The 22593-nt window shown below is 42.9% G+C and overlaps 1 protein-coding gene across 8 annotated transcripts in view; it reads left to right on the top strand.

Moving 5' to 3' along the window:
• Positions 1 to 22593, top strand: part of mecom (MDS1 and EVI1 complex locus) — an 815679-nt gene that overhangs the window by 676978 nt on the left and 116108 nt on the right. For 6 of the 8 annotated variants that reach the window (XM_068042483.1, XM_068042482.1, XM_068042481.1 and 3 more), the window contains one exon: positions 10254 to 10385. In XM_068042483.1, the coding sequence (XP_067898584.1) occupies positions 10254 to 10385 (132 nt within the window). Of the gene's footprint in view, positions 1 to 6306; positions 7066 to 10253; positions 10386 to 22593 lie in introns of those variants that run through there. The other 2 variants (XM_068042487.1, XM_068042486.1) reach the window with 2 other exon arrangements.

Here is a 22593-nt window from a genome sequence, read left to right as displayed (position 1 = left end):
CACCTTTTAATGTAATTAGTTGTCCCAATGTGCTTTAGAAGAGTTTCGAGGGTAGCAGACACCAAGCAGAATTGGGAGAAGGTTGGGAGGAATGACTGAAGGCTTGGTAAAGGTGGTGAGATTTGGAAGATGCTGTTGAAAGGAGGGAGTGATGTAACAAGGTTGGAGGGGTTGTGAAAAAGAATTCCAGTATAGAGGATTGCGGAGGTAGGGAAATCACACTGGGCTCGGATGAGTGGAATTAGGAATTATGGGGTAAGTCGAGAACACGCGCATAACCTTTTCGCCCAGGCCATAATAAATTTGTGGAATAAGTTACTCGGGAAGCTCAATGATGTGTTGATTAAAAATAGGTTGAGGAAACATTTGACTATTGGTGAGAAGGTGCCATTCGTCCCTCAAACCCCCTCCTTTCCTTCTTCTATATCAACACACTTTTCAAACTTTATATCCCCTCTCACAGCTTTAATTCCTCTGACTCTGATCCTTCCTCCCTTCACCCCAGTGCTGGTGTCAGACTCAATCCAGTACTCCAGCTCTACTTTCTGGAACCTCCCCTCTTGTCCGTTCTTTCCATCTTTCCAAACTTTCTCAACACCCACGGTTTTGGCCAAGCTTCCAGTCACTCCTTTTTAATCTCTGCCTTCACAGCTCAGTATCAATTCATATTTTTCTTTCCTCTTAGAAAATGTACCAAGGCATTTTACATCATAAAAGTGCTATATAAATGCAAGTTATTGTTGCTCTCCAACACAGATTGGTTTGCAGAACTACTGGCCTTTTCCTGTTCCTAAAAATTCTTATGTTCTGTGTATTTTCAAGAAGTTTCTGTCAACAGCTTGTTTAAAGAGGAAAGCTCCTAGTTTAACAAATCTTTTATCATTTAAGAAGGGAGAAAACGCACGTAGAGTTCTGACATAATGTGCAAATATATATATTTATATTGCCTTACTTTTAAGCACAAAAAGTTCTCCCTTCTTAGTTGTGTGTCATTTAATGTCGATTTACTTTCATATCAGTATACCAAGTAGTTCGTTATGTTTTGAACCTGTGTTTAAGGTTGTCCGTATTATTGGGTTTGTGTGTATGTTTTTGTGATTGTTTCCTTGTACACATTTGTGCGCATATGGGGGTTGCTTCTGTAAGAATGAGTGTATGTTTGTTGATGTATGTGAGAGAATGACTTCCATTGTTTCTGCATTTTGTTTGTACTGCGTGTCTCTTAAGTGTCAGGCTGATGAAATTAAGTCTTTCTGAAAAAGTTTGTTTGGGTGTGGTCGTATGTCTCTGTTTCTATGTGCTGTATCATTATACTGCCCCTTTATGTGAAACAGTTTCAGATGTTTGTTAACGGAAAATGAGCAACTTGGGAGATATTAGCTGACCCAACTCATTGCACGATGTTAACCAAAGTTAAAGCACCTCCAATAGGCACATTGGACGAGTTGTCCAATGTGAAAACAGGTTTAATTTTGTATGCTTGAATGTTAGGCTTTTTCTGCTTTTGTTGGGTCTTCTCTAATATTTAAATATAACCCATAGTGAGGCAGCAGAGTGCAAGACTGATCCGGTAGTGTCACTGGGGTGATATATCCCATAGTGTACTGTAATACTTGTGCCATTATGTGTTTCGGGATGAGTGATTATGTGCCTTTATTTCAATGAATATGTCTGTGTGTTTCTCTTTTTTAATAGATTTTTTTCCAACTTCCTAAAACCGTTGAGGGTGAAATTGGTCCTGGCACAAAATAGGCACTTAGAGAAATTGGCAGCCAATTCACCTCATTCATATTCCATTAAAGTCAATGAAAAGAAATTCAAGATGACTCGCCGTGATTGTACCGATTGGCGAAGCAGGCTCGAAGGGCCTATTTCTTATGTAAATGGCTGTAAAATTAGCTGCCAATTCACGATTGTCCATTTTGCTCGAGATCAATTTCATCCCACCCTTGACTCCTGCAGGGTCAGTTCCACAAACCCTTGCCCAACTAATCATTCTTGATGCAGGAGCCGAAGTCGGAAGTGTCAACATACTATGTTAATCACAGCCAAGCTTCACCCTTTCTCACCCATCACCTATACACTTTCCATTGGGAGCCAGGATTGGGAACTCTAGATGGCTTTCCTTTCCTTAATCAGAGACCCCGAGGACAATTGTAGTGCCCTTAACTGCTACCTGATTTGAGATCAGCTAACTTAAAAAAGACCTAAGATTTCATCTGGATGTTTTGTTGAATTGCACAGTGCCTTTATCCACAGGCCGCCAGAGCATTATCTGTGTACATGTCTCTACGGAAGTGTGTTTGTATTACTGGGTGTGTGGGTTTCTATGTACATGCTTGTGTGTGTTGATGTGAGTATCCAGGCGAATATGCCCACGTTTATATGCATCTGTATGATTGTGTATTTGAGTGAAGGTGTCCTAGTGTGTGTACGTGTCCTTATATAAATATGTGGGGGTGAAAGGTTATCCGGGTAGGCAGGAATGTAGAGTCGAGGTTACAATCCAATCAGCCATGATATTGAATAGCGGAACAGGTTCGAGGGGCTGAGTGGCCTACTCCTAATTTGTATGTTCTTATGTGTCTCTGTGTACGTGAGCATGTGTTTATCTGTGGGAGTGTTTCAGAATCAATGTCTGTAGCTGTGTGTGTGTGCATGAATATCTGTGCATGCCTGTGTAAGTACACGTGAATGTAGTTGAGTTTATTCAGTTATTTTGAAAGTTATCGAGAAATAAGACCATAGTTTGCGATTTATCGCTGTTGATATAAACCATTGTGACTACTGTTTCTTTAAAAAGTTACTTGCAAGACAGTTATTTTCATAAATATGACTGTACAGAAAAAGTTATTAATAAAGTCATATCCTGGTTTTCTCTGACTTTTCCGCTAGATGCATGATGTCACTTTCAATTGTCCAGTAATCCCTCTGCTACTTCGTCTCATCGTCAAGTGAGCTTGATATTGTTGTGACTATTCCTGGGATACAATTAGACAGAATGGCTTTCCGTACAGCAACGTGCAATGGCGCAGGCCATGTTACTAAGACTATAAGAACACACTGCCCTCAGGAAAATTAAATAAAAACCATCTGGAAGTTATGAAATTTTCACAAGCACCGTTGAAACGATAGGAGTTTACAATAATGCGGCGATCAGCAGATTGATTAAGTGTAAAACACATGATATATTGGTTAAAATCGAAAAGCAATGTCAGATCCTTTCACTATCAATTGCGATCGCCATCTCCTGGGCAGTTTGTGGCACTGCCTCCCCACACAACCCATTTCAGCTCCAAGTCCCAGCCCTATCAATATAAAGCTAATTTGCCCAGGACGTGGTCCTGATACTCGACGCTTTTGTTTACACAGCAACATTTCCTGCTTTTCACAGAACTGTATTTTTTTTTAAAGCCAGCTCTATATCAGAAAAGCAGATCAACTCCACAAAATAGTAATCAGTTTCCCAGCTCACTGCTGCTTCTATTTAACACACAATGCATCATAAAACAAATCCCTCATCCTGACAGGAAGAAAATAGAACAGCTCATAGGTTCAGCTTGCCCAATTTATTGCTAAATTAAAAAGCTCCAACAATGGACATCTTGAGGAACGGCAGGAAGCTCGCGGTCAGCAACCGGGGTTTAGTAAAGGTTCTCAGAGTTGCAGTCTATGGGAATCTCTGCCCAGGTTTTGGTGCTATTTACAAAGGAGTCCCGGCGTTTATCCGGTAATACCTAGCGTCGCATTTAAAGTTGCACGTCAGTAATTCCACACACAACAAAAAAATACATTTGAATCTAAAGTAAAATGATCCATGTCACTGATCACACGGAACAGAGACGAACTGAAACCCTCTCAGTGACAAAAGGATCGTTTAATTTTATTTAACAAAATAAATAAAAGTCGTCAATAAACGTGTTCTTGGACACCGCGCACAGAATCTCACTTTATATCAGACTCAACCCACTAGAAAAGTTTCTAACTTCCAGTGGGTGAGCATGGAAACCCTAACACTTAGTCCAAGGTGTGGCCCAGCAGTATTCAGTGCTTTTAAAAAAAAAAGCCATATTAGCAATAACTACAATAAAATAGATTGTGGCTTCTGAGAAAAGAAAGGTGTGATTGAAGCTATTTAAAAATACTTGCCTATTTTAAACCTGCCTGCACCTCTGACGAGATCCTCACAAACACATTACTCCCAGTCTGGTTAATACTCACGGGCTAACGTACCTGAGATTAAAAAGTTTAGTATCAATCCGGAAGGGGTTAGGAAGTAGAAAATATCTTTCACTGCAGACATAAAGTTCACGTATTCCTTTTTTAATTAAAAAAATAGTATTTAACCGAATTATATGAAGTTCAGGTGGAATGAATGAAAAAGGCTGGATGAGAAGGGGACAGGGAAGCGACTAGGCGTAAAATATGGAACAAGGCGATTAGTGGATAGTTGGAACTTCTCCCCAGGCCTCAGAATGAAGGGATCAGAATGTTGTCAGCGCCAATTACCCAGGGAGTGCAGCCAGGCCTGAGAATAACACACATACAGTATCTGGTCAGTTTGCTCAGGGGGAATCCTCCTTCTGCTTGCGTGTTCTGGTCTGTCCTTACTGCGTGTCCACAAAGTTTGAGTTCAGTGTTTCTGCTCTGGAGAGATGTTTGAATTGTGTGTGCATATCTTTATATGAATGTGTGCCTATGTGTATATCAGTTTGTGGGATCTGTGCTGGTGTATATGAATTTCTGTGTGCATGTATCCCTGTGCTTGAGTGTGTTTATGTGTCTGTAAGTATACGTGGATAAAGTTATTTTGACAACGCTTGGCCGAGAAATAATAGTTACTTTAAGTGGTGGGGGAGGCGGGCGGTGTAGGGAAAATGCCATTGGACTAGAAATCTAGAGGCCCGGGATAATGCACTAGGGAAATTGGTTCAAATCCCACCACGGCAAATGGTAAAATTTGAATGAAATTAATAAATCTGGAATTAAAAGCTCGTCCAATGGTCACCATGAAACCATTGTCGATTGTTGTAAAAACCCATATGGTTCACTAATGTCCTTTAGCCGAAGGAAATCTGCCATCCTCACCTGGTCTGGCCTACATGTGACTCCAGGTTATGTGGTTAATTCTTAAATGCTCTCTGAAAAGGCCTACCAAGCCACTCAGTTCAAGGGCAATTAGCCACATCGCATGAACGAATAAAAAAAAGTAAAACGGTATTTCCTTGTCCCCTTTCTAAAGGGACAAAGTTTTTGTTGTTTTTAGTCAACAGCATTCTTATATACTTTATACGGTCTACACTGTAATCAAAAGCCATTGCTAAATGTTCAGTGTTTCAACAAAAAATGTAGCCGAAAATTACCCTCAAGTCTCAAAAGACTTGTTGCCAAAGCTTCTATTTTGTTCAAGCGGGGCTGGTGATGTGCTCCGGGACGGCAGTGAAATGACTCCCTGGCCGAGTTCACCCCATTCCCTTCTCAAGCCTTTGGTCAGCCTCCAGTTCAGAGTTTTCCAAAATAGCTTGAATCGGGCCAAATTTAATAATAAATCTAATCCGCTTTCATTTCTATAAACAAAACAAACAAGCCGATTGTCCAAAGTGTGGCAGCACCACTGTGCTTTTAACTGACTTTCAACGCACAGTCTAATTTCATGCAAATAAATTGTTTGTCACGCGGGCCCACGGAGAAGATGTTTTTTTTAAAAAAAAACTCATTCCGATTGATGACCTCTTCAAATAAAAGTGAGGATCCGGGCAGCTCCATGTGGACATGGTAGAGATCCGATTTCAGCAAACGTTTATGCAAATATGAGCCTTTCTGCGACTGGTGTGTTGCGGCGGGGGAGGCGTTATTAGGAAAAATAAAACATAAAACTAAACACAATACATCCCCGTGATATTACAGTCCGAGCCATGTCACAGTGTCACAATACCAGTTTGTACAAAAGTGGATCTAATCTGAATGTGATTCCACATGATCAGATATAAAACTCTTAAAGGTTTCAATACATGTCTATAAAAAGTGTGTATATCAATATATTTAGCTCAAATACTTATGTTGGTGGATTAAGGTTATTTGGAAACTAAACAGTTCCTTTCTTTTATGTACTCCACACGTTATAATGTTGTTCTAGTTGGGCCCTGTGTTTTCTTTGCTGTTTATTCATTAACTTTTCAAAAATAGAAATAAGTAATATGTAGGGGGGGGGGGGGGGGGGTGAGTTAGTACATAACTCGAATGTGGCCGGTACAGTGTGAGCTTTGACTAATAACTGTTTGCGAGTCCCAGCCAATACTGGTTACTGATAGGCGTGTTAGGGAGCTTTTATTCCATCCCACTTCCAGCCTAAGGTAATGCAATCGAGAGGGAGAGGGAAAAAAGGGACGCTGTCTCTTTAAATCCAGCCCATGTTAGCCTGTCACCGGGTTACTGTCTTTTTAATGAGCTCTCCAGGAGATCTCTCTCCAATATCGACCTTTTGTTGACCTCGGAGATCGAGGACGCTTCTGACACTTCATCAGAGGGGGAAAGGAAGAGACGAAGAGAGAGAGAGACAAGAAAGGGAAGAGAAAGTAAGCTGCAGGTCCGCGTGTGTCCATGGATTTGTTTGCGAGTTCAGGTCCAGAGATTGAGCGGTGGCTCTGCTCCCTTAGCCCTGCCATTTGATCAGACCAGGGACAATCCGACTTCCCCGACAGGAGCTGTTACCCCCCCCCCCCCCCCCCCTCCCCTCCCCGCCAGCCTCCCGAGGTCCCACCCTCTCCTCCTGCACAACTTGATGGCCTTGACCGAGATTTGTTGCACTGGACAAATAAACTAACCCGGAGTGATAGAGAGAGCCCGTCACATCCCCTGGGTTCCAAATCCCCCACCCTGCTAACCAGGGGCCACTGTCACCGAGTGAAGGGGAGGGGAGGGAGGAAAGAGCAGCCGAGAGGAAAGCCCCAGGCTATTTTGCAGCTGTGGATTCGGAGCTCGAAAAGGGGATTGTTTCTCGGCAGTTGGAGGAGAGTATTTGGGTGCTGGCCGTTTCCAGCGAGCTCTGAGCTCAGCCTCCTGAAGGTAAGCGACCGGCTAGTGCTCTCATTGCCCTCTCACGAGTTCCAGACAGCAGCTTTCCACCTCTCCTGGCCACTTCTCGCTCTCTTTTAAACTGTTCTGTCGCTGAACTCTTGGTCTCTCTCTCTCTCCCATTCCTACAGGTACATTTCAGGGTTACCCACTGAACATTGAAGTCGCTAAAAGTTTCTATCTGCAATTCAGACTTCAGTCCAAACTCAAGACCACGAGCAGTAACCTTTTTGTTGACCTTTTCATTGCGACCCGTTCAATCGCTTTATAAAACTACCCCTCCTGCCCACCCTGTCTTTCACAGATGCCTGACGGGGAGAAACTTGGGCAGCCTTGGGATGGGGGTGGGGTGTGGGCTCCTGATCCGGTAACTGGAGCCCAGGGAGGTGAGTGGGGAACCGGACTGCGTTTATTCTCAACACGGGGAAGATGGAGGGGCTCCTGAACCCGAAAACATCACCAAACACCCTCCAAATCAATGTTAAGTCCATCAATGCAGGAATAAAGGCGATTCCCGCTGTTTGGACACAGTTTCCTTGTCCCTTATCCTCCTCCCCGCCGAACGCACTAAAGACAAGACATCGTCTGGCTGGAATTGAAATCAGATTCTTTCTGCACCTCTTCCTAAAGCGGTGCCAGATCTGCAATAAAATCAGAAACGCACTTTAACCTCAAATTAAGGTCAATTCGTTTTAAAACAACCTGAAAACACTGCCGCACTTTTACTGAACTTGTTCTCCTGATGTTGATCGGAGATTTCAATGGCACGGCTTGGCCCATGCGGCGTTTCTATTAAATCAGTTCTGTCTCGGTCCTTCGTTCTCTCACTTTCACTCAATTATTAACGGAAGGTGATCGGGGAAGAGCGCGATCTTTAGGGGAGACAGTTCCTTCCTGTTTTCATGCTTACCATTCTATTACAATATACTTAGAAACCGAAAAGGTGATCTATACAGAGATGCACACAGGTGCTTTGTCCTGCATCTAGAAATGTGTTCATAGTGGAAAGTGTAGGACAGCGAATGCAAGTTCCATAATATTATACAAAGCCCTGCATGAAATGGCCAATAACCAAACTTTTACAATGTTTTAAAAATACCAAGAGAACATTTTATAATACATAATATTTATAATACATAAAATTTTACGTAACACTTAGATAAAACTGCTACTTCAAAGGTCGACCATTGCTGCCCCTACATTTGTAGGTCAGAGAAGTAAGATCAGACTTTCCATTCAACGCAGAGCGCTTCAGACGGATTGTTACAGGCCCCGATTTCTTTATCCATAAGCTGACTATTAATGGCCGCAGTTTCTGGGCTTCTGAAGGTGGGCCCGTTTTATTAACTTCCATGGAATGTGAAGTAACCAGCGAAATTTAAAAGGGAGGACCGTTCTCTTAGTTATGATTAGTCTAACAGCACCTTACAGTAGTGCGCCCCTGAAAGTTATTGCAAGTTAATGACCTGGAGCAGCTCCTGTAGAGGCTGTCTGATTTGCATGTTATAGTGCTTCGAGGTTAGGCAAACAGGGAATAGCCTCCTAACCTTCAATAGTTACTAGATAAAAACAGTTCCTCCAAAGAAATGCAAATGTGTTCTATGAAAATAATTTTTTTGGGGGGGGGGGTGTTTTAAATGAAATAGCTGTCTCTATTGATATCATTGCTTAATCATTGATGGGCCCAGAATAGTTTCATTATCAATGTTCTTTCTTCTCCCAGTTTTAACGATTGCTCCTTTACACTTCTGCTGGGTTTTCTTGTTATTCGTGGTTTGATGCTAATGATTTTTTTCTAAGTTCTAACAAAATACCTCAGCATTTAGTAACTTGCTGATTTTTAACATAACCTACTCTTCCCCTCTCTCCATATCAGTGTATTCATTAAAAATAATTCCATTTAAACCTGCCGAACACACCTGGCATCGCATTCTGAACTTCCCAAGTCTTTTTTTTTAATGAGGGTGCTTTCAGTTTAAATGATAAAGAGTCATTTTCACAGTTCAAACACACAGCTTTCAATGTTTGCAGTTACCACCTTTTAATATTTACAATATCTCAAGCCTGATCCACAGATTAGACTGAAAGTTGCATGGTTTTGAAGATTACTTATTATAAAGCAATTTAGTGCCATACCTGTCTCTTTCAAATGTACATTAGAGTAATTGTGAATATTAAAGGTATTTTATTTTAATTGTACATGTCCAAACAGGGTGGACACAACTGTTTATATTTATATATGCAAGTCAATGATTTATAGTACATGATTAATGTGATGTATAGTTATACAAGTAAATTCCTCTCTCCTACCTATATATGTGTGTCCTTATCCGCTATAACTAATATATGGATGTAATGTGCATATTAGACATGTTAGGTAGACATTCTTCATTACTGGCCATATCAAAGTTGGTTTTGTCATATATAACTTTTGACAAATATGTAAAATTCTAAGACTTCTGTATCTTTTTGTGTTTTATTATTAGTTTCTCTCTCTGGAGATTTCTTTCTTCATAAACAATCCAGAAATGTATTATTTAATCTGACTTAAAATCTTTGTAATAATGGTGATGAAAACAGTAAGCACTGTATAGACATTATAAAAATGTTTGCTCAGACCCACCACCATCATATACAGTGTATGTATCGATATTTAGAGGCTCATACATATTGCGTTCCAGTAGATGTTTGGAAATCAAACATCTCGTATTAAGACAGTGCTGAAGTTTACCTTTTAAAGGAATAATTAAAAAATCCACAGTAGCTATATCATAGTTATAAACTGTTGACATGTACAGATTAAACCTTTGCATCATAGATGTTGACTTCATGAGGGCAGTGACAGGGAGGGAGGTCATGACCCCACAAAATAAAAGTCAGAGTTATATTCCACTCTGAGGGATAGAAGTGAATTATGACTTTTCCCCTCCCCTCTAATCATCAGAAAATCTTTACAGAATGTCAGTATACCTCCAAAATGCCTTCAATTAAAGGAATTAAATATATGTGCCATGTTAAGACCAAATATCATAGCTACGTGTATGTGTTTAAATACACATATTAAATACACATATATGGGGCCATTTTTTTGTTGTAGCTATGTGGGAGGTACATAGTTTATTTCTGGCTTCCTTTGTGACTCATACAATATTGATTTTATCTGAACATTTTTCTTCCAGGTCTTGGACGAGTTAGGCAATGTAAAGTTCTGCATCGATGCCAGTCAGCCTGATATAGGGAGCTGGCTCAAATACATCAGGTTTGGACGGAGCTATGAACACAACCTAGTCGCATGCCAGATAAATGATCAGGTATGTTGAAAATACTTGTTTGACTTTATCACTCGGGGATTCAAAGGCCTGAGACTATTGCAAAGCTTTAAGGTGAACACAGGATTAGTAACTGATCGCAAAGCTACTGTAGACCCTTATGCCCTGTTTGCTCTTGTGTTAAGTGGCATAAGGGAGATGTTGAACACAGATTACATGCATTTTTTTTCTCACAGACTGGCAGTTTTTTTTTCATGATTGTTCAATGTTGTCATCTCTTGTCTGCTTACTGTTTAGTGATTAATGTGTGAAAATATATAAATCCTTGAAACTACCTTCCATCTATAGGAGTTGCCCAGCTCAAGTCCCATGCAAATCGTCAGTGGAAGGAAACAATAGACATTAGTAAAACACTTAATAGCCAGAGCCAAGTTACAGAGCCTGAGTTTCAAAGAGAGAAAAACAATTGAAAATGAAACAGCAACAGTTTTGCGAGCCATTTAAAAAAAACTGTACATACTAACATACTATATATATTTATATATTGGCAAATCCTGGAGAAGGGCCAAAGCCCACTGGAAGGCTATGGCCCAAATTACAAGATATCCCCAAGGCGACAAAGAGATTCAAAAAGAGCAAGAAGTAAATTAGGACATAATGATTAGCTGAGTCTATATTTTGGCTTTAAAAACTCGAGGGTTGTATTATTCTGTGTTTATATACTAACCAATTAATTAAGATACACAAATGTTACCTTAATATTACAAATACAATTTTATATGATGTCTGCAGAAAATGGCAAATGAAATGCATATAGATTATGTTTGAAAGAACTCTATTGATTTTAATTATCTTTCTCATCTTGAATATACAGGAGACCTGATCATTCACAGATATTTATCAGTAGCCTGTCCACATATTTTATGTTTAAAACTGTTGGTCACAGTTTGGGTGCATGGATACAGTAGCAAAGTGATTATGTTTGTAGTTTAGTAATCCAGAAGCCTGGACGAATGATCCAGAGACATGAATTCAAATCCCACTATGATGGCTGGGGAATTTAAATTCAATGAATTAAATCAAATTTGGACTAAAAAGCTAGTCTCAGTAATGGTGATCATGAAACTACCAGATTGTAGTAAAAACCCATCTAGTTCACTAGTGTCCTTTAGGGAAGGAAATCTACTGTCCTTACCTGGTCTAGCCGCCACATGAATCCAGAGCCAAGCAATGTGATTGAATCTTAACTACTCTCCGAAATGGCCTAGCAAGCCACTCAGTTGTATTCAAGAAGGTAGTTCACAAGGGCAATTAGGTCTGGTCAATAAATGTTGGTCTTGCCAGCAGTGCCCACATCCAATGAACAAATTTAAAAAAGAAACATCATGAAGTTCAGCTCCAATAGCATCAGATTGTGCACCAGGTGTTTGCTTCATAGTTAAACAAAGGTCACAAATTTTAAATTTGAATAATTCAGTGTAAATTAGCAGGGATGGGAGTGATGGTTGAGTGGGACTTGGTGCAGGACAGGATATGGGCATCAGAGGTTTGGATGAGTTGAAGTATACAAAGGGTGAAGGATGGGAGACTGATCACAAAAGCATTGCAGCACTTGAGTCTGAAGGTGTCAGAGGTATTAATGAGAATTTCAGTGACAGATGGCTGAGGTGGGGGTGGAATTGGGAGGTATTATACTGGTGGAAGTAGGCGATCTTTTTGATGGAGAGAATATATGGACAGAAGCTCAGCTGAGGGTGAAATAGGAACTGAGGTTGTGAACAGTCTGGTTTAGCCTGAGACAGTGGCTGGGAAGGGAAATAGAGCTGATGCCAAAGATAGGGAGTTTGTGACAGGTGCTGAAGATGATATTAAGCTGGAGAAAATGATGGTTCATCCAAGATTGGATGTTGGACAAGCAGTCTGACCGCACCGAGGAAGTGGAAGGGTCAAGAGAGGTGGTGGAGAAGTACAACCTGTCATCAGCATACTTGTTAAAGCTAGCCTCATGTCCGAAAGTGATGTCACCAAGGGAGGAAGCTGAGGGATTCCTGAAGTGATGATGCAGCAGTGGGAAGAGAAGTCATTGGTAGAGATGCCCTGGCAGTAATTAGATAAGTAAGAGTGGAACCAAGCATGGCAAGCCCCACCCAACTGGAATAATCTTCATAGTCACAGAAAATGTGATTTGTGACTTTGGTTAAGGCCTTTCTGGTGCTGTGGCAGGAAGGAATTAAAAACCCGACTGAAGAGATGCAGACATGGAGTTCTGGATAGGGTAGATGTGGATTTGGGATGTATCAACACATTCAGGGACTTTGCAGAGGAAAGGAATGTTGGAGCTGTTGTGGTAGTTTGTAAGGACAGATGGATTGAAGGTGGGTTTTTTTGAGGAAGGGAAGCTACCTGAGAAGGGAATAATTGAGAATTGGTAGCTAGCTTGGCGACCAGGAAGGGATATTGGGTAATTGGTAATTTAGTGGGAATGGGGTCAAGAGAGCAGGAGATCAGTCCCGTGGGTGCGATGAGCTTGGAGAGGGCATGAGGCTGTATGTGATAGAAAATAGAGAAACTGGACAATCTCCAAGTGGGTGTAAAGAACACCAGTAACTGTAGGAATATATCCAATTGATGATGAAAACATTCCATTAACAAAAGATTATACTGAAATATTACTGACAAAGTACACAAGGCATTTTGCAATAAGTACATATAGCTCAAGCAACTGAGTACATTTCTGTTTCAACAATTTAATTATAGGCTCGAGCATGCCCAAGAAGAGCAATTTGATTGGTGAATCAGAATTCTTTACATTTCTCTCCACTGAATGGGAGTTGCACAAAAAATTATGCTAGAAATGATTAAACATACAATTTTCAATTATCTAAGCCTTTCACAAATTCATTTTTCCTTCAAAATGTATTTCCCTTTCTTGAGAGATCTGCTTGTTTTTATTCTGATTAGTTCTCTTTTTAAACTGTTGATTCTATTTTATTACGCTAATGTAATTACTGATGGCTCTGCTGGTAAATCAGGCTAAGTACGCAGCACTGGTTGACCTGATGGATGGATGGATGGATGAAACTGACTTGAAATTGATCACTGGAGAAAGGGGCAGGACCTGGGTCTGGGTATTAGTATTGACAGAGGCTCAGCCTAGAATTCCTGATGGTTCACTATGTTTTTATCGAGATAAAGATAATAACCTACTTGTATCAATGGATATTTGTTGCATCTTAATTTTGCCAAATAGTAGAATACTATTGCCAAACTCAGTGCATATAAATTACTTATGAGGTGAAATTGCATCATGTAATATATACTTACATGGGCTAACCACTATTAAAACATTGGACAAAATGTTAACACATTTGTATGTTAATATCAGACAGTATGGCTTCACCCCTTTAAAGAGGGAGGTTCGCCATCAGGAATCTCTTTAAAGAGGGAATTTTTGCAATGATTCCTATTAATTCTGACTTTATTCTCGGCAGTTTATTAATAAACAGAAGCTTTAAAATTACCGTGTATAAATAATAGCATAAGAATGGTTCATTTGTTTACATTAAATTCTATTGTTCTATATTTTAATGGAGATGTTAACCTGTTAATTCTAAGTGGGTTAATGCCCCTACTAAAATACCAGACAAAGAAATTTCATATGAACTCCTTAAGCATGCTTATGCTAATATTTGCACACTGTAATTTCAAGGACAGAGATCTCACAAACAAATACAGACAGGGGGAGGCAGTGGCATAGTGGTAATATTGCTGGACTAGTAATCCAGAGGCTCAGGCGAATGTTTTGGGGACATGGGTACGAATCCCACAACGGCTGATGGTGAAATTTAAATTCATTCAATAAAAATGTTGAATTAAAATTGATAGTCTAATGGCGGTCGCAAAAACCCATCTTTAGGGAAGGACATTAGTGGCCTACATGTGACTAGGCACTGGAAACAACAGTGGCAAACCTAGCTCTGTCGACCCTGCAAAGTCCTCCCAAAATTGGGAGAGCTGTCTCACAGACTAGTCAAGCAACAGTCTGACATAGTGGGCTGAATTTTACCAGCCCTCCGATGCCAGGGGTCATGCTGGGGGTGGGGGTTACCTGGAAAATACTTCCTGGAGAGGCCTGCCATGACCCCTGATGGCGGGAAGGCTCGTCTGCATTTTACCGCTGGCGGCGAGGCCTTGGTGCGGCCCTCCTTGCCACTCAGTGGCAGGGCCTTCATTTAAATATTAAAATGAATGTAAATAAATGCAAAGTAACTTAACTTGACCCAACAGCCATCCCATGCCGATATTCCGGCTGGTGGCTGGAACTCCTGCACCTTCGGATCTCTGTTCAGTGATCTGAGGTGTGACACTGGTGAGGAGGGGGGAGGAGTAACATTTCAGGGCAGTTGTGGGGTGGGGGGGGAATCCTTGTATTGGCTGAGGGGATGGTGGGAAGGAGTTGAAGGACAAAGGTAACTAAGTTCGGGGGACAAAGTTGGTGATGAGGAAAAAAAGTTTTTCTATGTGTAAATGGTCATGTGGTGGGGGGGTGGGAGAGGGGCTTCAATCGGCGAATAAAGTTAAACATGCCCTCCATGTTACTTTAAAAATTTAAATTGCCAGTAAGGGCTTGAAGCCCTTAAAAAATGACGCTGGCGCCTGTGTGGTGGCGCCGGACGCCATTGCCTGGGACGGAGCGACCACCCCCGATGACCTAGAGGGGGCGGCCATTCCGCCCCCTCCATTTAAATGAGCCCCCACACGAAATATCACACAAGTAGTGGCGCACAAGTAGTGGCGCACAAGTAGTGGCGCACAAGTAGTGGCGCACAAGTAGTGGCGCACAAGTAGTGGCGCACAAGTAGTGGCGCACAAGTAGCGCATGCGCCGCGCTTCCAAGCTCGCCACCGAGAACGGCAGTGAGTTTATAAAATTCAGCCTAGTCATACTCACAGAATCATACCTTACAGACAATGTCCTAGACACCATCCCTGGGTATGTCCTGTCCCACTGGTAGAGGTGGTGGCACAATGATATACAGTCGGGAGGGAGTTTCCCGGGGAGTTCTGAACATTTACTCCAGAACCCATGAAGTCTCATGGCATCAGGTCAAACATGGGCAAGGAAACCTCCTGCTAATTACCACCTATCGCCTCCCCTCAGCTGATGAATCAGTGCTTCTCCATGTTGAATGCCAATTGGAAGAAGCACAGCGGGTAGAAAGGGCACAAAATGTAGTCTGGGTAGGGGACTTCAGTGTCCATCACCAAGAGTGGCTCAGTAGTACCACTACTGACCGAGCTGGCTGAGTCCTAAGGGACATAGCTGCTAGACTGGGTCTGCGGCAAATGGTGAGGGAACCAATAAGAGGGAAAAACCTATTTGATCCCGCACTCACCAATCTACCTGTCCCACAGTCCTTGTGGAGATTAAATCCTGTCTTCACATTGAGGATACGACATCCAGGCTTGGGCTGATAAGTGGCAAGTAACATTCGTGCCACACAAGTGCCAGGCAATGACTATCTCAAACAAAAGAGAATCTAACCATCTCTCCTTGACATTCAATGACATTACCATCACTGAATCCCCCACTATCAACATCCTGGGGGTTACTATTGACCAGAAACAAAACTGTACCAGCCACATAAATACTATGGCTGCAGGACCAGGTCAGAGGCTGGGAATTCTGCGGCGAGTAACCCGTCTCCCATTTCCCCAGTGCTTGTCCACCATCTACAAGGCACAAGTCAGAAGTATGATGGAATACTCTCCAGTTGCCTGGATGGGTGCAGAACCAACAACACTCAAGAAGCTTTGACCATCCAGGACAAAGCAGCTCGCTTGATTGGCACCTCATCCGCCATGTTCAACATTCACTCCCTTCGCCAGTGACGCACCGTGGCTGCAGTGTGTATCATGTACAAGATGCACTGCAGCAACTCATCAAGGCTCCTTTGACAGCACCTTCCAAACCCGCAACCTGTACCACCTAGAAGGATAAGGGCAGCAGATGCATGGGAACACCACCACCTGCAAGTTCCCCTCCAAGCCACACACCATCCTGACTTGGAACAATATCGCCATTCCTTCACTGTCACTGAGTTAAAATCCTGGACCTCCCTAACAGCACTATGGGTGTACCTATCACACAAGGACTGCATAGGTTCAAGAAGGCAGCTCACCACCACCTTCTCATGGGAAATTAGGGATGGGCAATAAATGCTGGCCTTGCCAGTGATGCCCTCCTCCCAGGAACGAATGAATAAACAAAACAGACACATACATATTATGTCCACGATTTTCTGTCAGGTTGGACAGTTTCTTTCAGCACAAGTTGCCTGAAATCAGTCAAACTAGCGCAAAAGGTCGCAAAATTTTAAGCACAAATTACGTACATTACAAATCGCATTTCCATGATCTTTTGCACGAGTGTGAAAAACATGCTGGCTCTGCCTACAAAACTGGCGACAGCTCCAGATCGAACCATAGCTACCATGACAAGTTTCTGATCATTGTGTGTGTTTGCAGGCCTGTGGCGGGGTTCCAAAAATTAATTTTTTTTTAGGCACAAAGACATGAATGGGAACATTTAAAAGCTTCTAAATATAATGTTTTTAATTTACTCAGGAACTAACTACTGTACATCAATAATCGAGTTACGGGTGGTGGACTAGGTACTCTGATTAGAAATGCTTATTTTTTGTGATTTTCAGTTGTACTAATCAAACTGCTCCAGCTTACCAGTTTTAAATATTTGAAGGCATTTTTTTTAAAAGCAAAAAACATTTAAAAAATGTTCTGAAATGCTTTGCCATTGCACTGGTTCACAGTAGGTATATGTTTGCCGATATCCAAATGAGGTTGAGTAGAAATGTAGGGGAAAAAAAACTTCTCAAAAGTGTACAGTTTGGAGTGCAATTTGCACCCAGATCGCTGATTGGGCCCAAAGCAGAAACTATAATATATAAAAAATATATAACTGAATTAATCCATTTGATGCATTTTGTGGAAGTCACCAATGGACGAAACCATTTGAAATCTGTTCCATTTCCAGACTTAAATTATCATTTATAAAAAAATTAGTCCCACAGCACATTCTTCATCCATTATTTCAGTAGGCATGTTAGGCATTAACCTGTTTATTTTAATTGTGTTATGTTAAAACAGTGGGCAAAGGAATATTGTAAATGCATTGAAGAGTTGTCATGAATATAGTCAATAGTAATTTCTAGGCTTTTATCTCTTCTGGGAATTTTTTAAGAGAGCAATTAAACTTCGACAATGTATATAATAAAACTCTTACCAGTTTTTGTAGCAATGATAATGTTTAAGGTAAAAGCAAAATACTGCGGATGCTGGAAATCTGAAACATTATCAAGAAATGCTGGATTCACTCAGCAGGTCTGGCAGCATCTGTGGAAAGAGAAGCAGAGTTAACGTTTCGGGTCAGTGACCCTTCTTCGGAACTCAGGAGTTCCGAAGAAGGGTCACTGACCCGAAACGTTAACTCTGCTTCTCTTTCCACAGATGCTGCCAGACCTGCTGAGTGAATCCAGCATTTCTTGATAATGTTTAAGGTTATAGTTTCGGCCAATCTTCCAGAGAAAAGTGTCCCTTTTCCCTGCTCCTCATTACTTTTAAATGTGATAATTCCCTGTGGGAGAACCTATGTTCATAATTCTTTATTAACAGTTCTTTAAATGATACCTGACTAATTCTACACACTCATGAGTTCAATGCTTTTATTGACACAAACCTAACATTGAGGTCTAGTCAGAATACACACCAGATAGTATTGCTTTATTTTTGCAATGTTTACATTGTTCTGTCTTTTTTTAGAGTGGGATGGGGAGTTGGATCAAAAAATAGCTTATTCACACCTCACTGATGCTCTGCTAATGACATGTATCACCAAATAATCTTGTGTTCTTGTAAAAGACAAAAGACACTTTCAGGAATAACACCATGACAAGCAGAACTCGGCACTGTCCAGAGTGCCTCTACTACTATCACAAATAGAACAACAGAAGTGTTAATTAGCTAAATTAGAAGATATTTGCAAGTTCAAAGTTACACCAATTTAGACATAAAGAGATTACCAGGTGGTTTGCTTGCAAAAGGAACAGCCAAATATCATAATTAATGGTTTGGATGATCATTTTCTTGGCTATAGCTAGGGTATTATTGGATCATATTTCAGAAGATTCAGCTGCTCCCACCTACCTCACCACTGCGCCTTTAACCTTAGAGCTGGCCCTCCAGAAGGGTGTGGATCTCGAGGTTGGTGAGGTTGTGGAAGGAGAGAGCTCATTGTGGGTGGAGCAGGAGGTGAGAGAGGAAGAGGAATAGGAGTTGGAGGGAGATGACGCTGAACAGAGAGGTGTTCTTACTGCAGAGGTGGCTTCCTCTGCCTACCCTCTGGGAAGAGGACCTTCCACCTCTTCCTCATGGCCCCCAGCATTAGATTCAGGTCAGCATAGATCAAGCGAGGAGCTGCCCGCCCTGGGTGTCAGGCCTCCTTCTCCCAGTGACATCTCACTTCCCTCTGGTACTGTGGAAGGCGTTCACACAAACCACAGATCTCTCCCTCAGGACAACAAGCAGCCTCAGTGATGGCTGCTATGGGAGTCTAAATGAGGCCCACACTTCATCTGACCCGCCTCCATTCTTGCCCTCACTGTCTCGAAGTGGACAGGAAACCCATCTCCATATCAATTAAGGGCTCACACGCCCCATGAAAATCTGAACTTTAATCAGATCCCCACCTGGAGGTGGGTTTCTCACCTGAAAATAAACACGGCTCCTATTTCCCGCTTCCATGGCAAAAATTCAGCCCCTAGTCCTGGATGCATTGAAATTTCTTGCACCTTAAAGTTAAAAAACTGAAGGCTTCCTGTTTGGATCTTGTCAGTAGGTGTACGATATCATCAATTTCCCTGACTACTTGCTTAGGCCGAACAATGTGGTGCATAACCTTGGTATTCTATTCGATCCTGAACTGAGATTTCAATCCCACATTTGGCCTGTTGCCAAGCTTGCCACCTTTTATTTCGGGAGATTTGCTCACTTCAGCTTTTGCCTTTCCGTCCCCCTCCCTGCTGAAACTCTCATCACCCTGAGATTGAGTTCTCAAATGTTCTACTCACTATTTGCACCATTCAGCTAATCCAGAACTCACTAGCCTGACTCTTCTTCCACACTATTATACACATTTAATGTGCCTGTTCTCCTCCAACTCTAATGGCTTCCTGTGCCCCAGCCAGTTGAATTTAAGGAGCTTGGTCCCAATTTTCAAATCCTTGCAGAGACTTCACTTGCTGCATTGAGGAAATCTACTCCAGCTTCACATTCCACTTTCAACACTCAAAAGCTGATCATTCAGCCATATCCATTTGAGATTTTCTTCCAAAATCCAAGCTGCTCTTTTGCATGTGGAATGCTATGTATATGAAAATTGCTACTGTTGATCATCAAAACACTGGGAGAAAATAGGCAGAGTAGGAATAATTCCCCTGTTCACATGAGCAACAGCATTGTGATACAAAATATTGCGAATATGATACCAGAGTGTTCTAATTAAATGTCAGAAATGATTAAACACAGGTCTAAAGTGACTAACAAATCCTCAATCCCAAACCTCAGAGTTGTCCTAAGGCAGCATTGGTGTGGTGAGTCATGACACTCTCCCTAGCCCCCATGTAGTGCTACCTGGCAGGGGAGAGACCATGATCAGTGGCCTCTATCCTGTTCCAGGTAAGTTTTAAGTAAAATAGCTGTAACCAATTCTACAGCTTCAGGCCAGGGAGTGCATAACATTATTCAGGTGGTAGTGAAGGAGGTGCATCTGTTGTCCGTACCTTTTTCATTAAGAAAATCCTTATTGATTGCTGTGGATTCCAAGCTGCAGACATCTTCTGCCTGCAGGACTTCCCCAGCAGTTGATATTTTGTCGTGCCATTCAAGAAAATGGCAGGATGCATCAAGTTCCTGAAGGTGTTCAAGGACAGGGGAAACCAAGTGCCGCTGTCGATCCTCACAGTGGAGCCACTCTTCATGGTGCTGTCACAATGCGACCGGGTGGTGACAATCCACCTCTACAACCTCCATGTTCCTGTTGTGGGTGTACTCGCCTTCTTTGCCAGGTACGTTGAGGTGGCCGGCAGCAGCACTGATGTAAAGGACCCGTTTGGGATTTGGACCAGAAAGCGTCAGGTCAAGGTGACCTTCAACAGAGACTCATCCATCCTCCCTCCAGCTTCACTATCGGGGGAAGTCTAGGCTTTTTGGTCTATGCGGGGCAGCCCAGAGTTTGTCATACCTGTGGCAAATCTGGTCATGTGACCGCCAACTGCAACACAGTCGTCAGCAAGAACTGCAAGAAGGAAGGCCATCAGACCAAGCACTGTAAACAGAGTAAGTGCTGCAACCTGTGTGGTGAGGCAGGCCATCGCTACAAAACCTGCCCCAAACGCTGCCTCAGTTATGCTCAGGCAGCAAGGTCCAAGGAAAGGCCGGGAGAAGGAACAGTGAACGTGTCTGCTGCTGGGAAGGAGACAAGCAACCCTCCCCGCAGCGAGGAAAGTCCATCTGAGAAGGAGAAGAAAGGAGAGGCAGCTGCAGCCAGCGACCCAACACCTACCCCGTGCCTGGAATTTCTTCCTCTGCAGACAGAATCAATGGAAGAGGAGGCAGCAGATGGACAAACTGGTCAGTGGCAAGTGGTAAAAAGGAAAACCACAAAGTAGAAACCTCCAAAAAAGGAACAGGTCACCACACAAACTAGTGGCAAGAGGAGGCTCCCGTCTGAGACAGACTATGGCAGCTCCTCCTCATTGGACGAGGAAGGGCCGGAAAGACGGCACCTGCAAAAGAAGCGGCAGAACTCAAAACAGCTGGAAGAGAAAGCCCCCCATCTCCAGGGCACTGGAAGCTGTGACGGGCCCAGCCCACCCCTGCTCCGGGAGACCAAGAGCAGCGTAGCGTCTGGCGCTCTCCAGCTCCTGGAAGCTGGGAGCAGTGAAGACTTCGAGGAGGAACAGAGGGGAAAGACACCACCAGCAGAAGACAGCCCAAGCCTTGCTGCCTACAAGACCCCCCCCCCCCCCCAATGTCACCCCAGCGGAACAAACCCCCCCATGAGTAACCAGGAGGGGCTTCTGAGCCCAAGAATGGGAAACAGCTTGTGTACACTATGAATATGCAGGAACATACCCAACGACAGAGTGTAGCAAGGACACCAGGTGTGGTAAGCAACACTGAACTTTAAAATGGGTATAAATATTGCTTCGATTAACATACGTAGCGTTAAATCCACTACGTGATGTGTTTCGACCTTGGACTACCTTGCCAAGGTCAAAGCTGACCTGTTTCTGCAGGAGTGTGGAATACCATACCTCAGCATCTACAGGCGATGGTGGCCCCACGGGCCATCGATCTGGTCAGAGGGAAATGATTCCCGTTCCTCCGGCCTGGGTATTCTGCAGCAGGAAGGCAACTTCACCATTTCCGCCTCCTCCTAGCAGATGTAATGTACAACAATGCTCCGCTCCGGTTAATCAACGTGTACGCCCGGGTCCAACACAGCGAGCGACTGACTGTCTTCCAGCAGCTCCCACTGCTGCTGGTGATGTCCAGGCGCGTCATTCTTGGTGGTGACTTCAACTGCATCATTGATGCAGCTGGACGATCCGGCAGTGATGACAGCAAACTGGACGCTACATCCAAATTCCTAATGGAAACAGTAAAAGATGCCAAGCTGCACAACGTCTTCAGCAAAGCTGCAGACGGAGCGCAGCGTAGATACACCTGGTCAAGACCGGATGGGTCTGCTCATTCCAGGATTGACTACTTGTTAGTGTCCCGTGCTTTCACGGTCAGATCCACCGACGTCAAGCCAGTGTTCTTCTCTGACCACTGCCTCTTGCTGGCTGACTGTCACTTACAGGATGACCAGTGGGCTGGCAGGGAGACATGGAAGTTGAATGTTACACTGCAAACCCCAGAGAACATTGAGGAACACAAAAGGGATTACAAAGGTTGGAGAACCGTGAAACCCCTCTTTGAGTCTCCGGTGCACTGGTGGGAAGCGATCAAGATGAACATCAAGAGGTTCGTTCTCCTCAAAGGTGTTCAGAGGACAAGAGAGAGACAGAGGGAAATGTCCCCACTCCAGCAAAGAATCTGCTCTGGCTGCAGTTGATGGGGTCGAGGTCAAGGAGGATCTCCAGGAGGTGAAGAGCCAGCAGGCCTCA

Source organism: Heterodontus francisci, chromosome 11 (assembly GCF_036365525.1).
Source record: "Heterodontus francisci isolate sHetFra1 chromosome 11, sHetFra1.hap1, whole genome shotgun sequence".
NCBI lineage: Eukaryota > Metazoa > Chordata > Chondrichthyes > Heterodontiformes > Heterodontidae > Heterodontus > Heterodontus francisci.
This window is presented reverse-complemented; position numbering and strand designations above follow the sequence as displayed.